The sequence below is a fragment of the Gobio gobio genome (genome assembly GCF_949357685.1).
Source record: "Gobio gobio genome assembly, chromosome: 17".
NCBI lineage: Eukaryota > Metazoa > Chordata > Actinopteri > Cypriniformes > Gobionidae > Gobio > Gobio gobio.
In genome coordinates, this window is record NC_137110.1 from 12741392 (window position 1) to 12761800 (window position 20409).

Sequence of the window (20409 nt, forward strand, 5' to 3'; positions counted from 1 at the left end):
CCTACAAGTCTCACCCTGGGACACGGTTTCTGGACTTCTTTAAACCATAGACACAGAAACAGGCTGAGAAGTATGTATGGGAACAAACTCGGAGAAGATTCAATACGACAAAAGTTCTCCCCTTCAAAAGAAGCTGGCTGAAACGGACATTTGCAAGCTCTCCTTTAAAGAATGACTAATTAAAAAGCAATTACAGATGACAACAACCATGAGGAGGAAGGAAAGCAAGCCGACCTTTGACATGCTCTACATTATACCATGACTACAGGCAAGAGCCATTTACACATCAAAGCAGAGTCTGATAAAAAACAGAGTACTAAAATTTGCTCTGTGGAGATCTGGACGCGGCGTCCATATATTACCCTAACACAAGTATTATCAGCTTTTATCTGCGACTGAAAAGGGAGGTGGAAGTGTAAAAGAAACCTTTTTGGGGTGTATTATTCTTTTTTTATGGTCTTATACGCCTGATCAATCATTCAAGCATGATTGACCAAAACAAACAGTCCACATTCCTCTCTTTCAACAAGCTCAAACTCAATGGACAGAGACTATTTGTCCAGCAAGAAAAGGATCAAACGCTCATTGAATGTCAGAGCGATGGATCTTTATTGCAGGTTCTGCTGATGTATTACTTGCTGCTGACCCAAACATACGCTTCTAAAAGTACATGTTATGCACATAAATGTATTTAAATTAGGTCAGGGGTGCCCAATCCTGTTCCAGTTCAGATCCAACCCTGATCAAACACACCTGTCTGTAATTATTAAGTGCTCATAGATCTACATTACCTGGTTCAGTTGCGTTTGATCAGGGTTGGAACTTTGCAGGAAGATAGATCTCCAGGAACCTCTGAATTAGATGCTTAAACATGAAGACTCATGTCGCACAGAGGTTATTGGCTCTAACAAACTACACGAGTTCAACATTTTATAACAAAGCACTAAAAGGTTCGGTGAAGGCTGTAGAACTTTGAAATCTAATCTCTGCCTTTGCATGCAGTGAACTAAAGCACGGTTACCGTCAATGCATCACTTTCAAGTTTAACTCGAGGCACTCTTCTACGAAGGAACCACAAGAAAATGGAAAATAAAGCCAAGGGGGAAGGCTTAATGAAGTATCGATGAAATTCAAGACTGCATGTGTAGATTCATTCTTTCAGCATTAGACATTTCTGAGGTGCGGCTTAATGTGAAATTTAAGCGTTGACAATAGTTATGTACTGCCACCTGGAGGAGGGTGTCGGAAACGGGCTCTATCCTCTTGTAGTGACCCCTGACACTTTTGAGACCACCACAAGCAGTAAAAATAAGATGTATTTATGTAAAAAATAAAAACTCTGTATATAAAGACAACAGACAAACCGTTTATTTTCAGTCACATTGAGGCAGTTTATTGACCCAATGACAAACTACAGTAATGTTTAGGCTCCTTAAATTCAAATATTTCATTTTACAAATGAAATACTACTTAAATTTACTACATAAAAAAGGGGAAAAACATGGTACAACATTATCAAATGAGAAAATATTTTAAAAAAGCCCTGAAGAATAGAGCTACAAAAAATGATTAAACATAAGAGTACATTTGGCTGCTAGGAAATAAATCATTTTACACAGGCACACATCACCATTTCCACAAAATGAGGGGTCAGTCACAATAAGCTTCTCCAGGAATTTTGTATCAGTTCAGAGTAAAGCCTGGAACGAGCTGCCAACAGACCACACAACAATGTGTGTGTGTGTGTGTGTGTGTATATATATATATTCACAAATTCTTTTGTGTGCATTCATTTCACCGTCAGTCTAGCTCATTGAAACGTGCAAACATGGCCTTCCGAACTGCCTGCTTGTAAGTGGCATGATTCCAGACGACGGGTTCCTTTTTCTTCCGCTTTGGTGAGAAACAAAAGAGAGAAAGCAGATGAAATCGATGACCCTCAACTGCCATAGCTCAAGACATCCTGTAGCTGAATAGACACTCACCTCAACAGTTTCTAAACCCAAGCCTGGTCTCTCGCTGCCTTTATGACTGTCCCTGCAACAACAACCACCATGTCACACGTCACAATTCAGGTATGAGTGTCCATATCAATGCCAAGTTTAAACGTATTAGGATACAGGAAAAACTAAATCACAAACCTTGAACTGCCAGCCCATGTGTTTTGCGGCTTTCTTCTTTTTGCTTCAGGTGAACCGTTCGACTCTTTCATTTTCATCTAAAGGACATGGGTTCAAAAGGGAATCATTTCAGGCTACTGTGAGAAAACAATGGAGAATATACTTGTAATCATGGAAAATAATTTGATTTATTTACTTTATAAGTCCATGCTGACCTGAAATTATTAAATATCTACTAGAAAATGACAAATGATTCAGATGTACATAATTGACAAAGGGAAAATTATACCTCTTTTTCCTGGTTTTCAAGAGCCTCAAGTTCTCTCTTCGACCTTTTGATTTTTAGGTGAATCTCCATATTTTGCTAAAATACAGACAAAAACAAAGTGGTCAAAACCTCACCCACAAGTTTTTAGAACATATATAACGTCTTACTTTATATTAGGTGTCTTTAACTACTATGTACAAATTGATGTTTAAATTGATCATTTAATACAATGCCCTTATGTGCATATATGTTTTTACATTGTATTATTATAATTACTAAGGTTGTGAATCATCACTGGTTTCTCAATTCGATTACGATTATCATGTCAACGATTTGATATGATATCACGATGCGCTGCATCCTCCATGTTCAATATTAGTGCACATGGCTACATTTTTGCCAATGAATACAATCAGTCAGATATATGAACTCCTTTTTATTGCATCTGCTCCAAAAAAGTACACTTCCTGAATGTAGCAAACATCATTTAAGTCTGAACACAGCAGATGACAGAACCATTTAAAACTATCAAACACTAGTAAATACTAAAAGCGTATCAAACTGTGGTGTACTGAAGTTACAAGTGTAGTGTACTTTAGTTACAATAATGCTTACACACTCGCAGCCTCGCTCACACACGCATGCAAGCCTTGCGCACACGCTCACGCTCGAACACAGACCCACACACTTGTACACACATGCAGTAAATGTTAAGAAGTCAAAGACACCTATAAAGTGTGCCCTAATATAATAATACATACAATAATATGCAATAACAATTCTTCTCTACATAATTTTAATAATCGATTTGTGAGACCTTGCATTACGTCAACAGTCCTCAAAGTAGGGCTGTAATCAACCAAAGAAAATCTTGGTCGACTGAAGTCCTGAAATTTTCGACTAAAAATCGACTAAAAATGACGTTAGGGAAAAAAACGTTAAAATAATTAGCTGCGCACTGTGCGCAGTACTTGGTAGCCTTGTTGTCTGCATAAATGAATTATAAATAAACATAAAAAACTAGTAGGCTATTTGCAGTATATTAAATAGTTTTTGAGCTGATTATTTTGCACTGAAATGAGTCTGACACACGAGTCTGTGTCAGCTCTGACAGCGTTGCATCACGTGCACCTGCGCAATATCATAGCCTATGATTTCCCAAAATATAGTACTATTGTCAGCTAGATATCATCACAATAACTTTTGAGGAATATGCAACATAATTTAGACAATTGTTTTTGTCATATGTATTATAATAACTGACAGACAGTACAATTTCAGCCGCACTGTGCAGCTCGAACAGGAGCTGAGCTCAGCTTCGCGGCTGAGACACGAATAGACTATTAACTTAAAGTTTTTACTCTTAAACACAAAAGGCACGTCCACTTTAATAAAAAAATGAATATTTATTAAACAAGCCAGATCAAGAGCAGAAAAAACGCTCTCACAATTAAATAAATAATATAAGTTACAGAAAACTAGCCTTCTTCAATCTGTCTCTCTTCTCCAGTGGGTTGGGCTAATCCAAAAGTGAAAACAATGGGGGTGTTTTGAAGACAGACTGTTACCTGTGAAACAGGGGTGCTCTGAAAACACCCCCATTAGCAATTAGTGCTTTCCACCTGATGAAATGAACGCGGCGCGGCAAAACTGATGAAATGAACGCGGCAAAACTGATGAAATGAACGCTGCAAAACGGACAGTACAGATCCACTTTTGCGGCACGACTGAAGCGTGGTGTTGTGACGCTGTATGTTGATGGGCGTTCCTCAAGTTTACCGCTATTGGCGTGCGTTTGAGCCAGCGGGGAATGAAAAACAAAGGACGGGCGAGAGACTTCTCTTCGCCAGTTGGTTGGGCTAATCCAAAAGAAGTGAAAACAATGGGGGTGTTCTGAAGGCAGACTGATACCAGTGAAACAGGGGTGCTCTGAAAACACCCCCATTAGCAATTAGTGCTTTCCACCTGATTAAATGAACGCGGCGCAGCAAAACTGATTAAATGAACGCGGCAAAAACTAATTAAATGAACGCTGCAAAAAAATCGACCAATCAAAATTTTGGTCGAGCCAGAACGTATCGACCAATAATCGACTAATCGACTGGGAGATTACAGCCCTACCTCAAAGACCATAAAAGTTTTAGTCAGAGATTTGGTACCTTATGCAGGTCTGAGAGCTGCTGATGGCGGAGCAGAGCGTCTTTATTAGGGAACTGCCTCCTGCACAGTAGACACGCCATCTTCTTCCAGTCTGTCAACCTGTCGTCCTTCTCGTCCGCCAGCGGCTGGCTCTTTGTGGGTCGTGCAGCTTCCTGCTTCTCATGTTTCTCTTCTTCCTCTTCATCGCTGCCTGCCCCGTAGTCGGCCGCCAACATTCCAAGAGAGCCCATGGGCCGCTGCCAACACACAGAGGGAGAGGCTTTGATCTACAATGACACTCGCTGTAAATCTGCTTTAGTGTGGGTTATCAAATATCCTTCATCAATCAGGGTCAAGGTAATGTGTGCTCTTTTAGCTGTTTGGGAAAACTGAACCCATGAAGTTTGTTTGTGTGCATGTGTGTGTGTTGTTGATGCTAAAGACTGTAAACTCACCTTCGATGATTTTTCATCTTTTTGCTTTGGAGGAGCAAGAGGCTTCTTGAATAATTCATCTGCACCAGAGACCTATATGAATAAGGAAACATTATGGAAAAATAACCAACATTAAAATGTTTGAAAGAAAGATTTAAACTTCGCTTTAGTTTATTAGGCTTTTATAAACCAATGACTAAAGGGTGGAATTAGACACTGTTAACCGACAATTTACTGAATTTTAAAAACATGATATGTCTGGCCTATTGCATTTCCATTCTTTATCAACGAGGAAGCTAGGAATTAGAATAAAAATGAGAATAAAGTTTAAAGCATGTCAGTGAAAACAGATGAGGGGAGTGACACGAGTAAGCACTGGAGAGAGAAAGTAGATTTCAAATGCAGTCCAATGACATAATTTACGGGACACTGCAACCCACAACACTCTATAAGACTAAAAATACTATGTGCTACAATATTTTGCCGACAGATAAAAATAGAACATGGCACATGCAACCCAATCAGTTTAAGTGAAAGGTAATCATTATTTGCAGCACATTCTCAATGATGTTGTAGATATTTCAGCAAACAGTTGCTTTGTAAATTCAATTTAACAGCATTAAAGAGGGCAAATGTCACTCAACTGAACTCTGCACATGGATACTAAACACTTACATTAAGTTTCCATGCATACATGTAAAGTTCCATGCAATAAATGCACATCCATGACTGAGGTTTTATAGCGTATTTAATTTAACTGTAGGTAATGTCAATGGTATGACCCATTTCAGAGGTGGCCTAAAATTATATGACACCCCCACCCACTGCTAGGGTATTCTGGATGGCTGCTTAGTGGACCAAGTCAAAAAGTAATTCTGGTCTCTCAATATGGCCCAGGTTCCTTCCTTTGATATATATGGATATTTTTTTTGTCCGTTTTAACATCTACAAAGTGAAAATCCGATTTACAGTATTCATATCAAAATCACAAGACAGTTTGTGCTATAGTAATATGAGTCATAGTAATAGGTATGTTGCCAATATCAATATTTATGGACAGGAGAAAAAAAAAAGCTATCCAACCTTTCTTTCAAAGATGGCGAAGGCTGCATCAGCAGCCTTTGAAGGCCTTTGGTCATCTCCACACCTGAGGAGAGGTGAAGGAGCTCGTACGCTTTCCTTCTGTCTGTTCTGGATTTTTGCCCATCGCTCCATGTCTTTCATTATCTGATGATCAGATCCAAAATTACCTCACAGATCGAACACAGCGTTTTGGTCATTTCTAATAAAAATTATGTTAGTACCTTAAAAGCTGCTAAACTTCTGGGTTTTTCCTCCTTTTCCTTCTCTTTCTTTTCTGCACGTGTTGAAGCTTCATCTTCCGACTGTCCCTCTGCCACGGACTCTGGAGCCACCTCTGGAACCACCTTCACCTCCTCCTCAGTGATGGGTGCGGCTATGACCTCAGCAACAGTTGCCACGGGAATACCAACTTCAGGGGGTGGCTCGTGAACATCAGTGGAAGAGCTCTGGACTGGGACGTAGGTTTTTGTGGCACTGTCCCAGTACAGGTACTGCTGATTCTGAGCATCATAGAAATACTACAGAAGCAAAAATAAACATTTAGTCATTGTACATTGTATTTTATTCATCAGGAGAATCAAAGGGCCATTTTCTGTACTTACCCTTGAGTTGGGATCATAGTACAGGGTAGTCTGAGGGTCATAGTAGAAGCCTGATGTAGCATCGTAAAGAAATGCTGACAAATCCGGAGCCTCAGATCCTGCAGTAACAGGAGCACAATTATCAGACGAGATCAAAAATGACCTTCAACTAGGGCAAGTGAATACTGTAAATATACATCTATGCACAATATTTTGAACATTATTGAATATTATGATAATTTACTGTGCCTTATTACTCATCAAGTTTCTTAAAGACCACAACATTAGTTCCAGCCTGTCATGTACATTCGACAGTGTCAAGACAGATGTTTTAATAGCATTTCAGATTTAAAATTAAGCAGCAAACATGTTCAATTAATTTAGGTTCAAACTGTCTGATTTACGAATCAATTCAAAACTCTGATTCAACTATATTCGAGTCATCACTCAAAAAAAAAAAAAAAAAGTTTACACTTCGCAAAGCCCCGCCCTCCTTAGTTACTGTTGCTACGCCTGACAAGCTTTCGTGCCTGGCACGTCTATTACAGTGGGTGCTTCTCAATCAGCTCCCTAGTTCAGTAGTCAGGGCACTGATCAGGGAATCAGTCAATGGGCTGTTCTAGGGAGCTGATTGAGACGCACACAGTATGTATGCGCCGGTGTCAGTCATTCCCAAGGAGATTAGTAATTTTTAGCGAACAGGTGAAATATCTAAGAGAGCAAGACAAAAGGGACTGCTGTGCAGTATGCATTCTAAGGATATATCTACAACATAATATGCAACCGATTAGAGAATAATTTAATCAAAATTTAAGCTAAAGCCTATCCCAGCGCAAGCAGCAGCCGCCTTATACGCCGACCATTCAAATGGGAAACACAACTTGAGGAACAGCTATGTTCATGCACAGCAGGGTAAGTGAAATTAAAAAATAATCTAATAATTATAAATCAATCAGCTTATCCATAAATCTTGTGGAATAAACACAAGATTAGCCTGACCACTTTGCAATGATAACATTCTCCCGCTTATATTTTATATACAAGTTATATATTCTCCACCACTGCTTGATCCACAACAATCTGATGGGGTATTTTGCACTGTAAAATCGTTTTCCCCAATAAGAATCTTCAGTAAAGTTATACTGAATTATTTCACGCAAGTTAGTCACAAACGCTATCTCACAGTATTTTTTTTTCCAAAGCGGTAGCATGGATCGATAGATATAGCTATAATTTTGCGCTACAGTAGGAAAATCTGACACGGTAGGACAAATCGAAAATTGCACATCAGATTTATGTATCAGATATCAGATTTGCACAATCCATAAGCACAACGCTTCGGCATGTTTCCCTCGCTCGAAAGCTTGACAGACCTTCCGCGCCTAGTTACAGTTGCTAAGCCACGATTGGCCTGGGGTGGTTTTCGAGCGTGGCATATATATTATATATATATATATTCATATCAAAATCACAGGACAGTTTGTGCTATAGTAATATATAGTCATAGTAATAGGTATGTTGCCAATATCAATAATTATGGACAGGAGAAGAAAAAAAAAAAAGTTATCCAACCTTTCTTTCAAAGATGGCGATTAGTAATGTTTTGTAAAATGTGTTTTTTTTTTGTAAAGACTTTCGTTCATCTTCGGAATACAAATGAAGACCTTTTAAATAAAATCTGAGTGATTTCTGTCCCTCCACTGACAGCTACAACTACTTTGATGCTTCAAAAAGTTAATAAAGAGATTGAGTGGTTAAGTCAATTTTCTGAAGACACAATTGCTTCATATGCTGAACAGATGTAATTTTTGCTTTTATTCACATATAAACATTCATCAACAAACACGTTATGATAAACGGAAGCTCATGCATGCTAGAACCAATGAGTTCATTCTCGTGTTACGCTGCACGTTTTGAGCTTCCGATAGAACCAATGAGGTTCATTCTCATGTGTTACGCTGCACGTTTGAGCTTCCGCAAGCGGTTTGTTCTCACGCGTCAAGCAAATTAGGTTGAGTTTCTCTTATGTTCGCTGATCAATGTTTATATGTGAATAAAAGACTAAATTCAATCTGTTCATCATATAAAGCGATCGAGTCTCTTTAGAAAATTTTGACTAAACCTCTCGATTCATATGGATTTAGTTTTATCTCTTTAAGAACTTTTTGAAGCCTCAAACAGGTAGTTGCATAGCTTGTCAATGGAGAGTACAGAACTGGCTCAGATTTTAGGCTGTAATAAGATTATTAAAAAGATATCCATTTGTGTTCTGAATATGAACACAAAGTCTTAAGGGTTTGGAACCACATGAGGGTAATGACCATTATATAATTATTGTAAAAAGGCTGAAATATAGAAATAACAGATAAGATAGCACAATAAACATTATATTAACAAGAGTACCAAAAAGTACCACGATTCATGATTTAAACTCAAATGAATGCCCTTGGCAAACGCAGCGTTTCCAAACGTTCCACAAAACCTGTTAACCTTTAAACCGAACAGTGCCATACCGTAGCTGAAGCTGTCAGTGGACTCCGGAGCTCCAGGGAGAGCAGCATCAGATAAAGCTGCCGTCTGGCGCTCAGCTGTCTGGCCGGACTGCACCATTGCTGTTGTCTCAGAATACATCACACCCTGTGCACAGCCTGAGAGTCAGGTACAGTCCAAAAACCAATCTCTCCTGGCTTAAAATGGCCACCCTGTCTTGAAAATTTTCTTTGTGCAAGTAGAACAAGAAAATCACCTGTGTAAAGCTTGAACTCTGCATTCCAGCTGAAGACAATGTGGCATCCGCTCCCATTGGTTCACCTGCGGGAAGTCCCACAGAACACATCCCTAAATGTACTATTCTACAATCAATTTCAAAACCATAATCATGAAAAAAAAAAAAGGACCATATACCTTGCACTGCAGGTGCAACACCCATAGCTGTATGAGAAGGCGGAGGATAAAATGGCTGCTGTGGCTGCGGATACTGATGTTGTTGCTAGAAACAGAAAAATTACACATGGAAACTTTAATACAAGATATCTGATGTGACGAGGGACAGTTTACACTAGGCTATTTTGGCACTAGATAGAAGTGAACTCTGACAGATATAGATACAAATACAGATATATTTTTGATGTTTTTCAGCATTTCACACATTGGTTGTTGTTTTTTTTTTTAAATGATGTGTCAAGTTAAAGAAAGCTCAAACTTATAAAACAGTGTCTAGCTGTCTGATCACAACTTTTGTCCACAACTTATGTAATGCATAGAAATGACCTACCATCATAACATCTGGAGGGAAACCCAGGAGAGAAGTGTTTGACTTATCATTGTCCCTCCTATAGCTGCAGTGAAAAGACGAGTTACCTTAAAAAGCTTCTAAGCTCGAACAACTATTCACATAGAAATATCTTCTCTTATGATTTATTCCAGCAAAAATGAGACTTACTTTTGGTTTTTTAAAGGCTTGGCAACCTCAGCATAAACTCGGACTCCATCAATCATGATAGGGCGGGGTTTGGTGAGCAGCTCCACCAATCGTGTCACATGCTGTATATAAAAATGAGTCGTATAGTTTCTAATGGACCAACCAACACCGTTGACCTTTTTGAGATATTATATTATAGTCAGAATAATATTGTATGAAGGAATAATATACCTCATGCGAGTCCATATCGACAAAGCAGAAGCATTTGGATCCAGGTGACTTCCCTTTAACCAGACGTACATTGCGCTCATCCAGGTACGCAAACGGATCGAGGGCTTGCAAAATGGTCTCCACGGTGGTGGTGGGCAAAATGTTCTTAATAATCATTGCTAAAAATAAGACATGAAACTTTAGAACAATCTGACACCTTTTATTCATTTTTTCTTTTGATTTTAGAAAATGTCATTCATTGTTGACATCACTTACTCTTGCTCTCCTTGAAGATTGGATCAGAATGTTGCAAATTTTGGCGTGATGCTCTCTGATTGGTCCATTCCTCTGTCTGTTGCTCCACCTCCTGCTGTTGTAGCTGCTGATCCACTTGCTGTTGCCATGCTTCCGGAGTCAAATTGGAGCTTCTCTGCCACACACCTTGAGAGGCGGGATCCTGCACAGGTTCGGCACCGGTTTCCTCCTTTATATTCAGTGGTAAGACTGGATTTGGTAATAAACCGTCATCGCTGGCTGGAGCAGCTTTAGTTGGTGGTTCATGATACTGCAATCCAAATGACATAATTATTACATTTAAGAATTTCAATCACATTAGTGGATGAGTTGCATCATAGTTAAAACTAATGCAAATCTCTACCATATCAATCCAAAGCTTTTCCAAAAAGGAAGCTCACCTGTTCTTTCACATTTTTGTCGGGCTGGATATATTTGAGCAGAGCAGTCTTGTCACCAACCTTAACAGATCCCTAGAAAACAGGAATTAAGTCTTTTAATGCTAATTGATTGACATCTTCCCAAAAAACCAACCCAACTTAAAAAAGAAAGGTATTTCCAAAAATGCCCAGCAAACCCATTTGAGGCCATAAAAACAGGCAGGTCTGATCTGGGCTTTGCTTATGCCCAGGTTTGGACTACATTTCACTTTATACTTTAGTTTTTCCCATCTGCCTTTTTTACAGACACTACAATATGAAAAATGTAAGTAAAATCTTTGTGGTTTGTTATATATGGTTTGTGTACTATCACCTTAATGTGATTGCTAACCTGAAATTACAAATGGAATAGTGATGTCAAAGTAAACAAGAATCATCCGTAACAGGACGAATAAAGAGAAAAGTTTGGCTTCTTGCAAGTAAGAATACGGTGCAAACATAGCAGGGGAGCAGCTTGGCAAAAGTTCACCACTAGGACACGATTAACTTTAATAATGGGTTGGACGGCCACAGAATTTGAGTTTTAAAGAGAAGGAGAAAATAGCGCAAAACAGCAGTGACATTCTATATAAGCTAGGCCATCAAACTTTCACATTTTAAAATCGCATACATTTATGCTGTTTATAAATAGGGTTTCAAAAGACAGTCCATAAATTGACTGGCCCATCAGGAAAAGTCCCGGTACTCTCTACTGTCACCAGTTCATACCTGATCAAAGATTATAGTTTATGGACTAATGTATAAAAAATTTAAAAAAAGCATTTATCTTTAAAAGCTCTTCAGCTTTTAGATTGAAAGAACATTCTAGGTAAGTGACCTAACGGTGCTATGTGATCAGCATTTTATCATCTTACCCACCATCTTGCTGGACCACTGTCGCAGTGATTCGTTGTAGATTATTTTTTTTTTAAGTGCATCAAATACAAAAATATATATATAATTTTTTTTAAATTAAGTTATCCTGCTAGCTGGCCAGCAGAGAAATTGTTTGCAGTTTCAGGAGAAACAAGAACCCTGAGCAAAATTCCTTTCTAAAAGGTACTTTGGCAGACATTTAACAAAAACCGGGGAAATAATATGCCGATACAACCAGAACAACTCACTGGGAATTCAAGTTTCAGCACAACTGCCAAATAGCTCTCAACACAAACCCAAGCAAACTTCAAAGTTGTTGTACTCGCCTTATATTTACAGTACAAGTTTGATTAGAAATGCGTAAATACTACTACACAAAAGTCTACATTTTCCAAGTCTGAAATGTCCAAACAAACATCAGCATGGATCTCTATACATCCAGACACACCACCATGAAGTCAGTCAAGCTGGAGTAAGCAGGAATTGAAAGAACAAATTTGTTGTGCTGGAAGAAATAAGATGCCCAAACTCAAGATGATGAAATCACAATCCAGGCAAAGATGAATAAAAGACTTTGGGCTAAAAGCAGAACCAAAGAGCACAGTTCTGGAACTCCATAAGGAGGAAATAAGTGTGGACAGCAAAAGTATGTGTGCATAGTGGCATAAAGCTTCACCTACAATCGTAGAACAACCTATTCATCAGAAATATAAAAAGGAGAAAACAGCAACTACGACTTTCCTTTAAAGCCAGCAAAATACGACAATCTACAAAAGGAAGCTACATAGAGCATTTCAGTCAACACAGAAATCTTGAAAATCCAATGTTGAATCATTGGAATTAAGAAAATACAGGAGGCTAAAGAAGAACGCTTAGTTTTGCTTCATTACCACTTCAGAATGTGCCAGAAGGAGAAAGTAAAAAGTGATCATAAGACCATGACAAGTTGGACAAATGAGGGAAATAAAATATCATATGGTTCAAAATGATGAAAGAAATATCAATGGTCTGGTGTACTACCACCTAAGAGTTGAAGAAATGGTTGCTGCACAACTTGTTGCACAGATGCAAATCCAATTCCAAACTCAGTATGCCATGAAACTATTCAATATCTTCTTCAGTGCAAGTCGTCGAAAACAATTACTCAGCTAATACGCATGTGGCAATCAAAGAATATTGGATTCCTTAACACTAAAGCTCATTTGCTATGTCTGAAAACTAATGTTGCAAACTAAGAGGCGTGTTTTAATTGGTCATGATTAATGAGTGGGAAAGGTCTTTCCTTGAAGGTCACCCATCTACCCCATTCCCACCCAGAGCCCAGCCACCTCCCCCCTCCCCAGGCCCAAGCCTTCTTCCTGTTAGCAGACAGAGCCGTTGGATGAGGACGAGGATGGGCCACCTTGTTGGACTCCATGAAGTGGACAGCATCCTCGAGGTTTAAAAACTCCACATAGGCCGTATCGTAGCTGTAACCTGGGAACAGCATTTGAAATACAGATGGGTTTGCGTTAGTTAATGCAGGTAAATAGGAGAATTTTCAAGAGAAACAAAAGCAGTGGTTCGTTTCACGAGACATGTCATAAAGCGAATTCATACAGGATGTCTTTTGCCTGTTTTGGCACAATTTATTTCATTAGCAAGTCAGTGACAACGAAACAGAGCAGCCTCAATTCAGAGACACATCAGAGGCCAAGATGTACATTTATAAAACATAAATAAATTAATCAAAATAGTAGTAATAGTTAAAAGAGAACCAAAGTGTAATAAAGAGCTTAATCTAACACTACAGTAACTAAAACTGAGAGTTGCTAATATATGTCTAATCACATTACACCTAAAACACATCATAAAAGACCCACATGCAAAAGCAACAAACTTGCAACAGTTTGAACAATTCAAAAATAAAGTATAATGAAGCAAGTGTATGGGATCACATGGAATATTGGATTGAAAAACTGGACTGATATATCATATAAAGTTTGAATACAAATAAATTGAATTGAAGTTCTAGGGATGCCATGGCTACACATGATGCCACATTAACATCACTGCCAGTTTATAGATGCTTTGAAAAATGAAAGATAATTCTGTAATTAAATACAGTAAAAACTAAATCCATAACTTTTGCAGTAATTTACCATGTCTGGATAATATTTACAAGCATTTTAAGATGTACAAGCATTTTAAGATTCTTCTAGCTGAAGAACTAATTTAGTTGTAAAAGTATTTTGACTACAGAATTTAATGATTGTATAATAATTATTTTTATTAATTTCCAAAAATGTTTATTCCCTTATATTTTCAGGTTTTGCAGGGAACACTGAACAGAATATTGGTAGATTGGATACAGTCTTTTGTGGAGAAAGGAAACTATTCTGGCATATTCAAAAACCACTGAAACCTTTGTCAAACGAACCCAGAGAAGAGTATTTTGCAGCAACACTTCGTAGGGATGGTTGGTACCATCACAAAGTAGGCCTGGTTGGTATTTGCGTTTCGACAGTTAATGACTTGTTAATAAAGGGATCCGTGTTTAAGAAATTCCAAATTCCCTCCAAACGCATACCACCTTAAAGATGGAAGCTGCTCAGAGAAAATTCGACCTCCCGCACAAGAACATGGGGAAAGGGGACAAGAGATCCTGTAGCATGTTCGGAATACTGATGAGCATTTCTTTAGAAAGCAAAGCGACTCAAATGCAGAAAGTACAATCGATGTAAAAGAGACAGTGAGCGTAAGATTCGGAGAGCGAATAGCGAAATGTGGTTGCGAATCGGTCAGCAATGTTTACAGCGAACAAAATCTCACCTGGCACGACGTCCTTTATTTTCATGCCTTGCATTGGCACACCATCACGAACTGCAAAGGCATCCAAAATCTATAAAATAAAAAGAAATATTTCAAGTAAATACAAAGAATGCTACAGTCAGAGACAAAAACACTACATTTGACAATCATTCCAGTAATTTGCGTTGTGTTGTTTTAAAAAAAAAATCTCTTAAGAATAATTTTTCTAAAAGTATGGAAATGATCAAAGTCTGAGTAATACAATTATGCTCACCTGTTGCATTGTGGCAGTTTTAGGAATTCCAGAGATGGAAATGGTTTTTGAGACTTTTTCCTGGACACCTGCACTCCTGTAATCCTGGTCCTTTGTTTTAAAATTCACAGCAGTTTAAATATTCAGATGATTTATAAGTCGATCTGTAATACTAGTGCGTCTGAATCTAAATTAAGTTTTAAATGCAAGTCAATAAACGATTAAAGAAGCAATTAATAAGAATTACCCCCCATGGGCGAATAAAAAAGGCAATTAAAAAAAATTATAATAATTTAATTTACATTTATATATATATATATATATATATTTAAAAATATATATATACTTAATTCAAGTCAGAAAAAAAAATTGTAGTTGGAATAGAAAAAGAGATTTCCTTGCTTCCCATAAAACAAAGACAAAAACTAACCTGAGAACCAGAGTCGTCTGGTCTTTGAGCTGGACCCAGTTTGGATTCCTTCACGTCTTTCTCAGGTCCTTGAAGATCCCCAAGATTGTAGTCGTATTTGCGCCCTGAGCCGGTGCGGTAGTCAATGTCCCTATAATCCTGATCCTGTCGCTCAGCTCTATTACTCTGGGTTTCCTTTGGCCCGGACACCAAGCTTTCTTTCTGTGGTCCCTGATCTGAAGCCATTTCACTGGATCCCTTAAAGGGCACACGATCACTTGCGAAAAGATGTTCTTGATTTGGCGGGTTCTTGTCTTGAAAATATGGAGTTCTACTTCCTACTGGAGCAGTTCTGTCAGGCTTTTCATCTCGGTCACTTGGCCAAGGTTTATCACCTTCTCTACTTGGGGCATTTAGAGGGGGGTCCATTGGAAGAAGAGAGGGCTTCTGAGTTGGATCTCTGCCTGGGAAATCACTAGGAATATTTTTGTCCCAGTTTTGGAGTTTGGAGTCTCTTTCTGATCGATTAAAGCCTGTGCTATCTTTTCCCAGAAACCCAGGCTGCCTGTCTCGGTCTCTGTCCTTGAACGGAGACCGCTCTCCAAGGTCTCCATCTTTTCCACGGTTAAAGAACTTATCTTGCGCCTCTCTCTGGAAAAGTGGCGGCGCTCTGCCCATCATCGGCGGAAGAGAATCTCTGTCTCTTACGCCATGGCTGCGCCACTCGTCTGAGAGGGATTCGGTTTCTCTCCCTCTGAACACCATGGGGCTGTCGACAGGCTCAGGGAATTCTCTGTCCCTGAGGGTCAACTCATCGGCTCTGATCATGGCTTCTGGGCCACCACGACCTAAAGGCAAATCAGGTCTTCCTCTGATATCCATGGGAACACCATCATTGTCTCGAAACATCGGAGGAGGCTGGTCCCTAAAATCACTTGAGGATCCCATGCGGTTTCTCATATCCATATCGGATTCAAACCTTCCTCTTGGATTAAGAGGAGGAGTGACACCTCGTCTGTCAAAATCCATCATCGGTCTGTCTCTGGGTGGCATGTCCATGCTGAAACCATCAATGCCACCCATTCGTGACCTCTCCCTGTCTCTCATGTCCCCGATATCGCCATTTCCACCCATAGCCACCATAGCAAGTCTCCTCCTAATGTCAATGGAGGGAAGCCCAGGCATATCCATTTGGAATCTCTCCCTCTCCCTCATATTCATGAATCCGTCATCCAGACCCCTCATATTACCACCTTGCATGTCTCTGCCACCCATATCCATTGGTGGCCTGGATTGTCCCATAAAGCCTGGAGAATTCTGAAGGTTGTTTCTCTGATCCATTTCGAAGCGCCTTCGAAAATTCATGTCCATTTCATCTCCAGGCCTGAAAAAGTCTCGGGAAGGCTCTCTTCCTCTGTCATGAAGACCCATGTCTCGTCCTCTCATATCGGGTGGGCAGTCGAACCGCCGCATGTCCATGGGTGACCTGTCCATATTCATGCCGTCTCGACCTCTGAAGTCTGGCATTGGCCCATCTCTGCCTTCAAACATGCCTCCACGAGGTTCCCCACTGCGAAAAAAATCAGATGCATTAGTGCAACCTTGCAATCTTTTACTTTTTCACAAAACATACATTAACCTCCTCAAAATTTACAAAGATGTAATTCATCATATTAACAATGAACATTTTCCAATAAAACCCAATAGACGTGTTTTTGTGAGACGTTTTGCTTTTTTTTTTTTTTTAATAAATGTGCTTGAGATATATTTCTTGAAAATAAAGGCTAATTGGTTTGATACTTTGTCTGCTTCAACACAGGTTATCTGCAGGTTTTTTTTAAATAATATGTAAGGCTTTTTAAGACCTGCACAAATCAAATTAATATCAGATTTAATATTTATATGATAACCATCTTAACAGTAAAATGACCACAAAACGATGTAAACAACAATACAGTTCAAAAAAGTTTTATTAATTAATAAACCTCACCTTTAAACCATTTTTTAAGAAAATTAATTATAAATTATCTGTTCTCTTGAAGACTTTTTTTAAATACCATTTAAGATATTTAAGCTGTTTTAAGACCTTAAATTTGATAAAGCAAAATGAAAAAGCCTTAGAACCCTCAGGGACCCTGTAATCTTTGCTGACCATAGTAATGGGGACTTAAAAGTTAAAATATGTTTTGGGACCACTCTACATAAAATAAAAAAATTATATATATATAAATATTATTTTATTTTTTTAATGAAATATGTCTTAGACGGCATACTCATGTGTTCTAGGGTGTCATGTCACCCTAGAGCAGGGGTTTTCAAACTTTATGATGCCAAGGGCCCCCAAATATGATGAACCTTTTATGAGGGACACCCTTACTAAAATCCATCTATATTTATGCATGAAAAAAAAACATTTAAACTGTTAGATAAGTAGTAAGTGTGACATTATAAATACAACATATTGTTTCCAAACTTAAATCAGCTATGCTTCATGTTGGATCTTGGATGTAGAAACCCGAAGAAGAACATTTTCAATTAAAATGATTTGTATAACCAACTTTAACAATAAATGTATACACGCAGATAAAGGGGACTATAGTGAGTAAAACTCATTAGAAAGATACAAAGCAAACATGTACTATAATTCTGGAAACTATATATACAGCAAGAAAGGAGAGAAACATTTAGAAATGGAACAGTTAGAATGTTCGGTAGACTTTATCCATTTTTGCTTTGTCTTTTTATTCCCTGAAATTTTCTGGGGAGCCCTTAGAACCTTCTGGAGGACCCCAGTTTGAAAACCCCTGCCCTAGAACACTTTGCCCATAAGTATGCCGTCTAAGACAAATATCATAAAATATTCCTTCCATCATGTGGCAAAATCACTAATTTTTTAAGTGAAATGCCCACTCGCAGCAATTAATTGCAGGTACTTTACATTTGAGTAATTTTAGACAAAGTTCTAACAGAAATCTTACGTTGCATGTTCAACCTAAAATTAGTATGACTGCACTCCAATAGGAACACAACAATTGATGACATAATGTGTGAGAGCACCCAAAGATGTGTACTTAATCTAAAAGGTTAGTTCACCCAAAAATGAAAATTCTGTCATTAATTAGTATTACTTAACTTACCCTCATGTTATTCCAAACCCATACGACTTTCATCTTCAAATTGTTTTGATGAAATCGAGAGCTTTGTCTCTTCAGAGAATTTGGACTACACCGCTTGATTCATATGGATTCGTTTTTCTCTTTATTAACTTTTTGAAGTGGTAGTTGCATAGGGGTCAATGGAGGGACAGAAAGCTCTCAGATTTCATCAAAAATATCTTTATTTGTGTTCCAAAGATGAACGAAAGTCTTACGTGTTTGGAACCACATAAGGGTGAGTAAATAATGACAGAATTTTAATGGAGTGAAGTAAGTTAACTCTTTAATATCTCTTACCGAAAGGGCATTCCTCCTCGTGGTCCAGGTCTTGAACCGTTCCACATTGTGGTGTTCCTCTCCTTGAAACTTTCCTTTTAGCACGAGTTTCGCGTGAAGAACGTCGTTTCACTTGGAAAATAAAGGACCTGATCATTAAAGATCGATTCATTTGTCATTTATCCTATTGCTATTTAACACATAAGCACAATTCGAACAAATATACTTCACTGGAAAAGGAAAATAATGATATTCTGTCATTAATACCATAACGCATTTCATCCACCATTACACGTTCTGGAAGGGAAATGCGATATTTGCATAGCAACACGATAAGTCTTATGAAAGTCGTTTTAATATACATTTTCAGGATTGGGAATTTAGGATTGAGTGTCAGACTGAAAAGCAAGTAAATTAAGTTGTCAACCCCTCATGCTAACACAATACGTCTGGCTAGTAAGGCGATGAAGACAAACTAGATGTCAAATAAATCGTTGTGTGAGTAATACACATGAGCATCATGTCAAACTACTATTTTGAGAACTCAAATATGTATCAACAAGAAGGCAGGGTATTGCTTTATTCACAAATGAATCCCGCCCTCATATTAGAAGGCTAACGTGCTAACTTTAGCCTTCAAGCAAGACATTTTCCTCATTTCACGAAGATATGGACGAATTAAACTACGTTTTTTAATCCATTTTTATTTTTTTTACAAAAAGCTACCACTAACAATGGAAACATCTTCTCTTTAACGTCTGTAAAACTATTTTAAGACATCTCACCTAGCTTGAGGTGTTCTTTTCGCAGGGTCCTTTCTTGGTTTCCCGACAAAAAGTGGCGGAAGCGTTGAGTAACGTTACATACTTCGTTTCCGGTGAATGAGGGCTTATGGGAATTGACGTTTTAAAAACAAAAATAATCACTATGAAAGCAGCAAATGTAATGGGTATCAGTCAGTCTGTCTGTCAAAAAAGTAAGTAACACTTTACAATAAGGATGTATTGGTTAATAAACATTAGTTAATGCATTAGTTAACATGAACTAACCATGAACAACATGGTTGAGCATTAGTTAATATTTGTTAACATAAGTTAATAAAAATACAGCTGTTCATGTCAGTTCACAGTGCATTAACACGATTTTAATAATGCATTAGTAAATGTTGAAATTAACAAAGTGCAGTTTATTATTAGTTCACGTTAACCCTCTATGGCATAGTGTTGCCCTCAGGCAACAAACCACCTTTTTGGACCTCACACCGCCCCTTTAACTTTTTTTAATATTTTTTTTAAATACATAATATCACCTGACATGTCTGTTCAATGAAATGAGGGGCTGAAGTGGGTGTGACTTTTTGTTTGGGGGTAGAGCAGTCCTTTCATGAAGCAAAGCCACATGGGACACAGTGCCATCAATTGCTTGGATAAATATCACTTTTTAACATGTTTAAATTGAAATACATTTATTAAAAAAAATATATGCATGTGCATCAGCATGTAACAAAGTATGTTTGATTGTTTAAATATTTATTTTGTTTTTATTTATATACTAAAACTGTGTTTTTTTGTTTGTTGCCTCAGGGCAACACTATGCAGTTAGACCACTTTTGTTCAGGCAATATCATAGTGTTAGTACCATATGGTGCATTCAAGTCTTCCTGGGAAGTTTGTTTTTACAC

The 20409-nt window shown here is 38.1% G+C and overlaps 1 protein-coding gene across 2 annotated transcripts; it reads right to left on the bottom strand.

Moving 5' to 3' along the window:
* Positions 1-1346: 1346 nt before the first annotated feature.
* Positions 1347-19567, bottom strand: rbm6 (RNA binding motif protein 6). 2 transcript variants are annotated; one of them, XM_079840296.1, is made up of 23 exons: positions 19514-19567; positions 18750-18860; positions 15319-16867; positions 14910-14999; positions 14657-14726; positions 13248-13321; positions 10952-11023; positions 10533-10821; positions 10278-10435; positions 10068-10168; positions 9900-9963; positions 9530-9614; positions 9372-9436; positions 9139-9262; positions 6647-6744; positions 6266-6562; positions 6045-6188; positions 4983-5054; positions 4548-4784; positions 2410-2484; positions 2142-2218; positions 1986-2037; positions 1347-1893 (listed from the first exon to the last, which is right to left on the bottom strand). In XM_079840296.1, exons 2-23 carry the CDS (start codon positions 18794-18796, stop codon positions 1801-1803), a joined length of 3933 nt encoding a protein of 1310 aa, XP_079696422.1. In that variant the 5' UTR covers positions 18797-18860; positions 19514-19567; the 3' UTR covers positions 1347-1800. The 2 variants fall into 2 exon arrangements, with proteins under 2 accessions (XP_079696422.1, XP_079696423.1); XM_079840297.1 differs by having other exon boundaries at positions 18750-18877; positions 19514-19533.
* Positions 19568-20409: the final 842 nt, after the last annotated feature.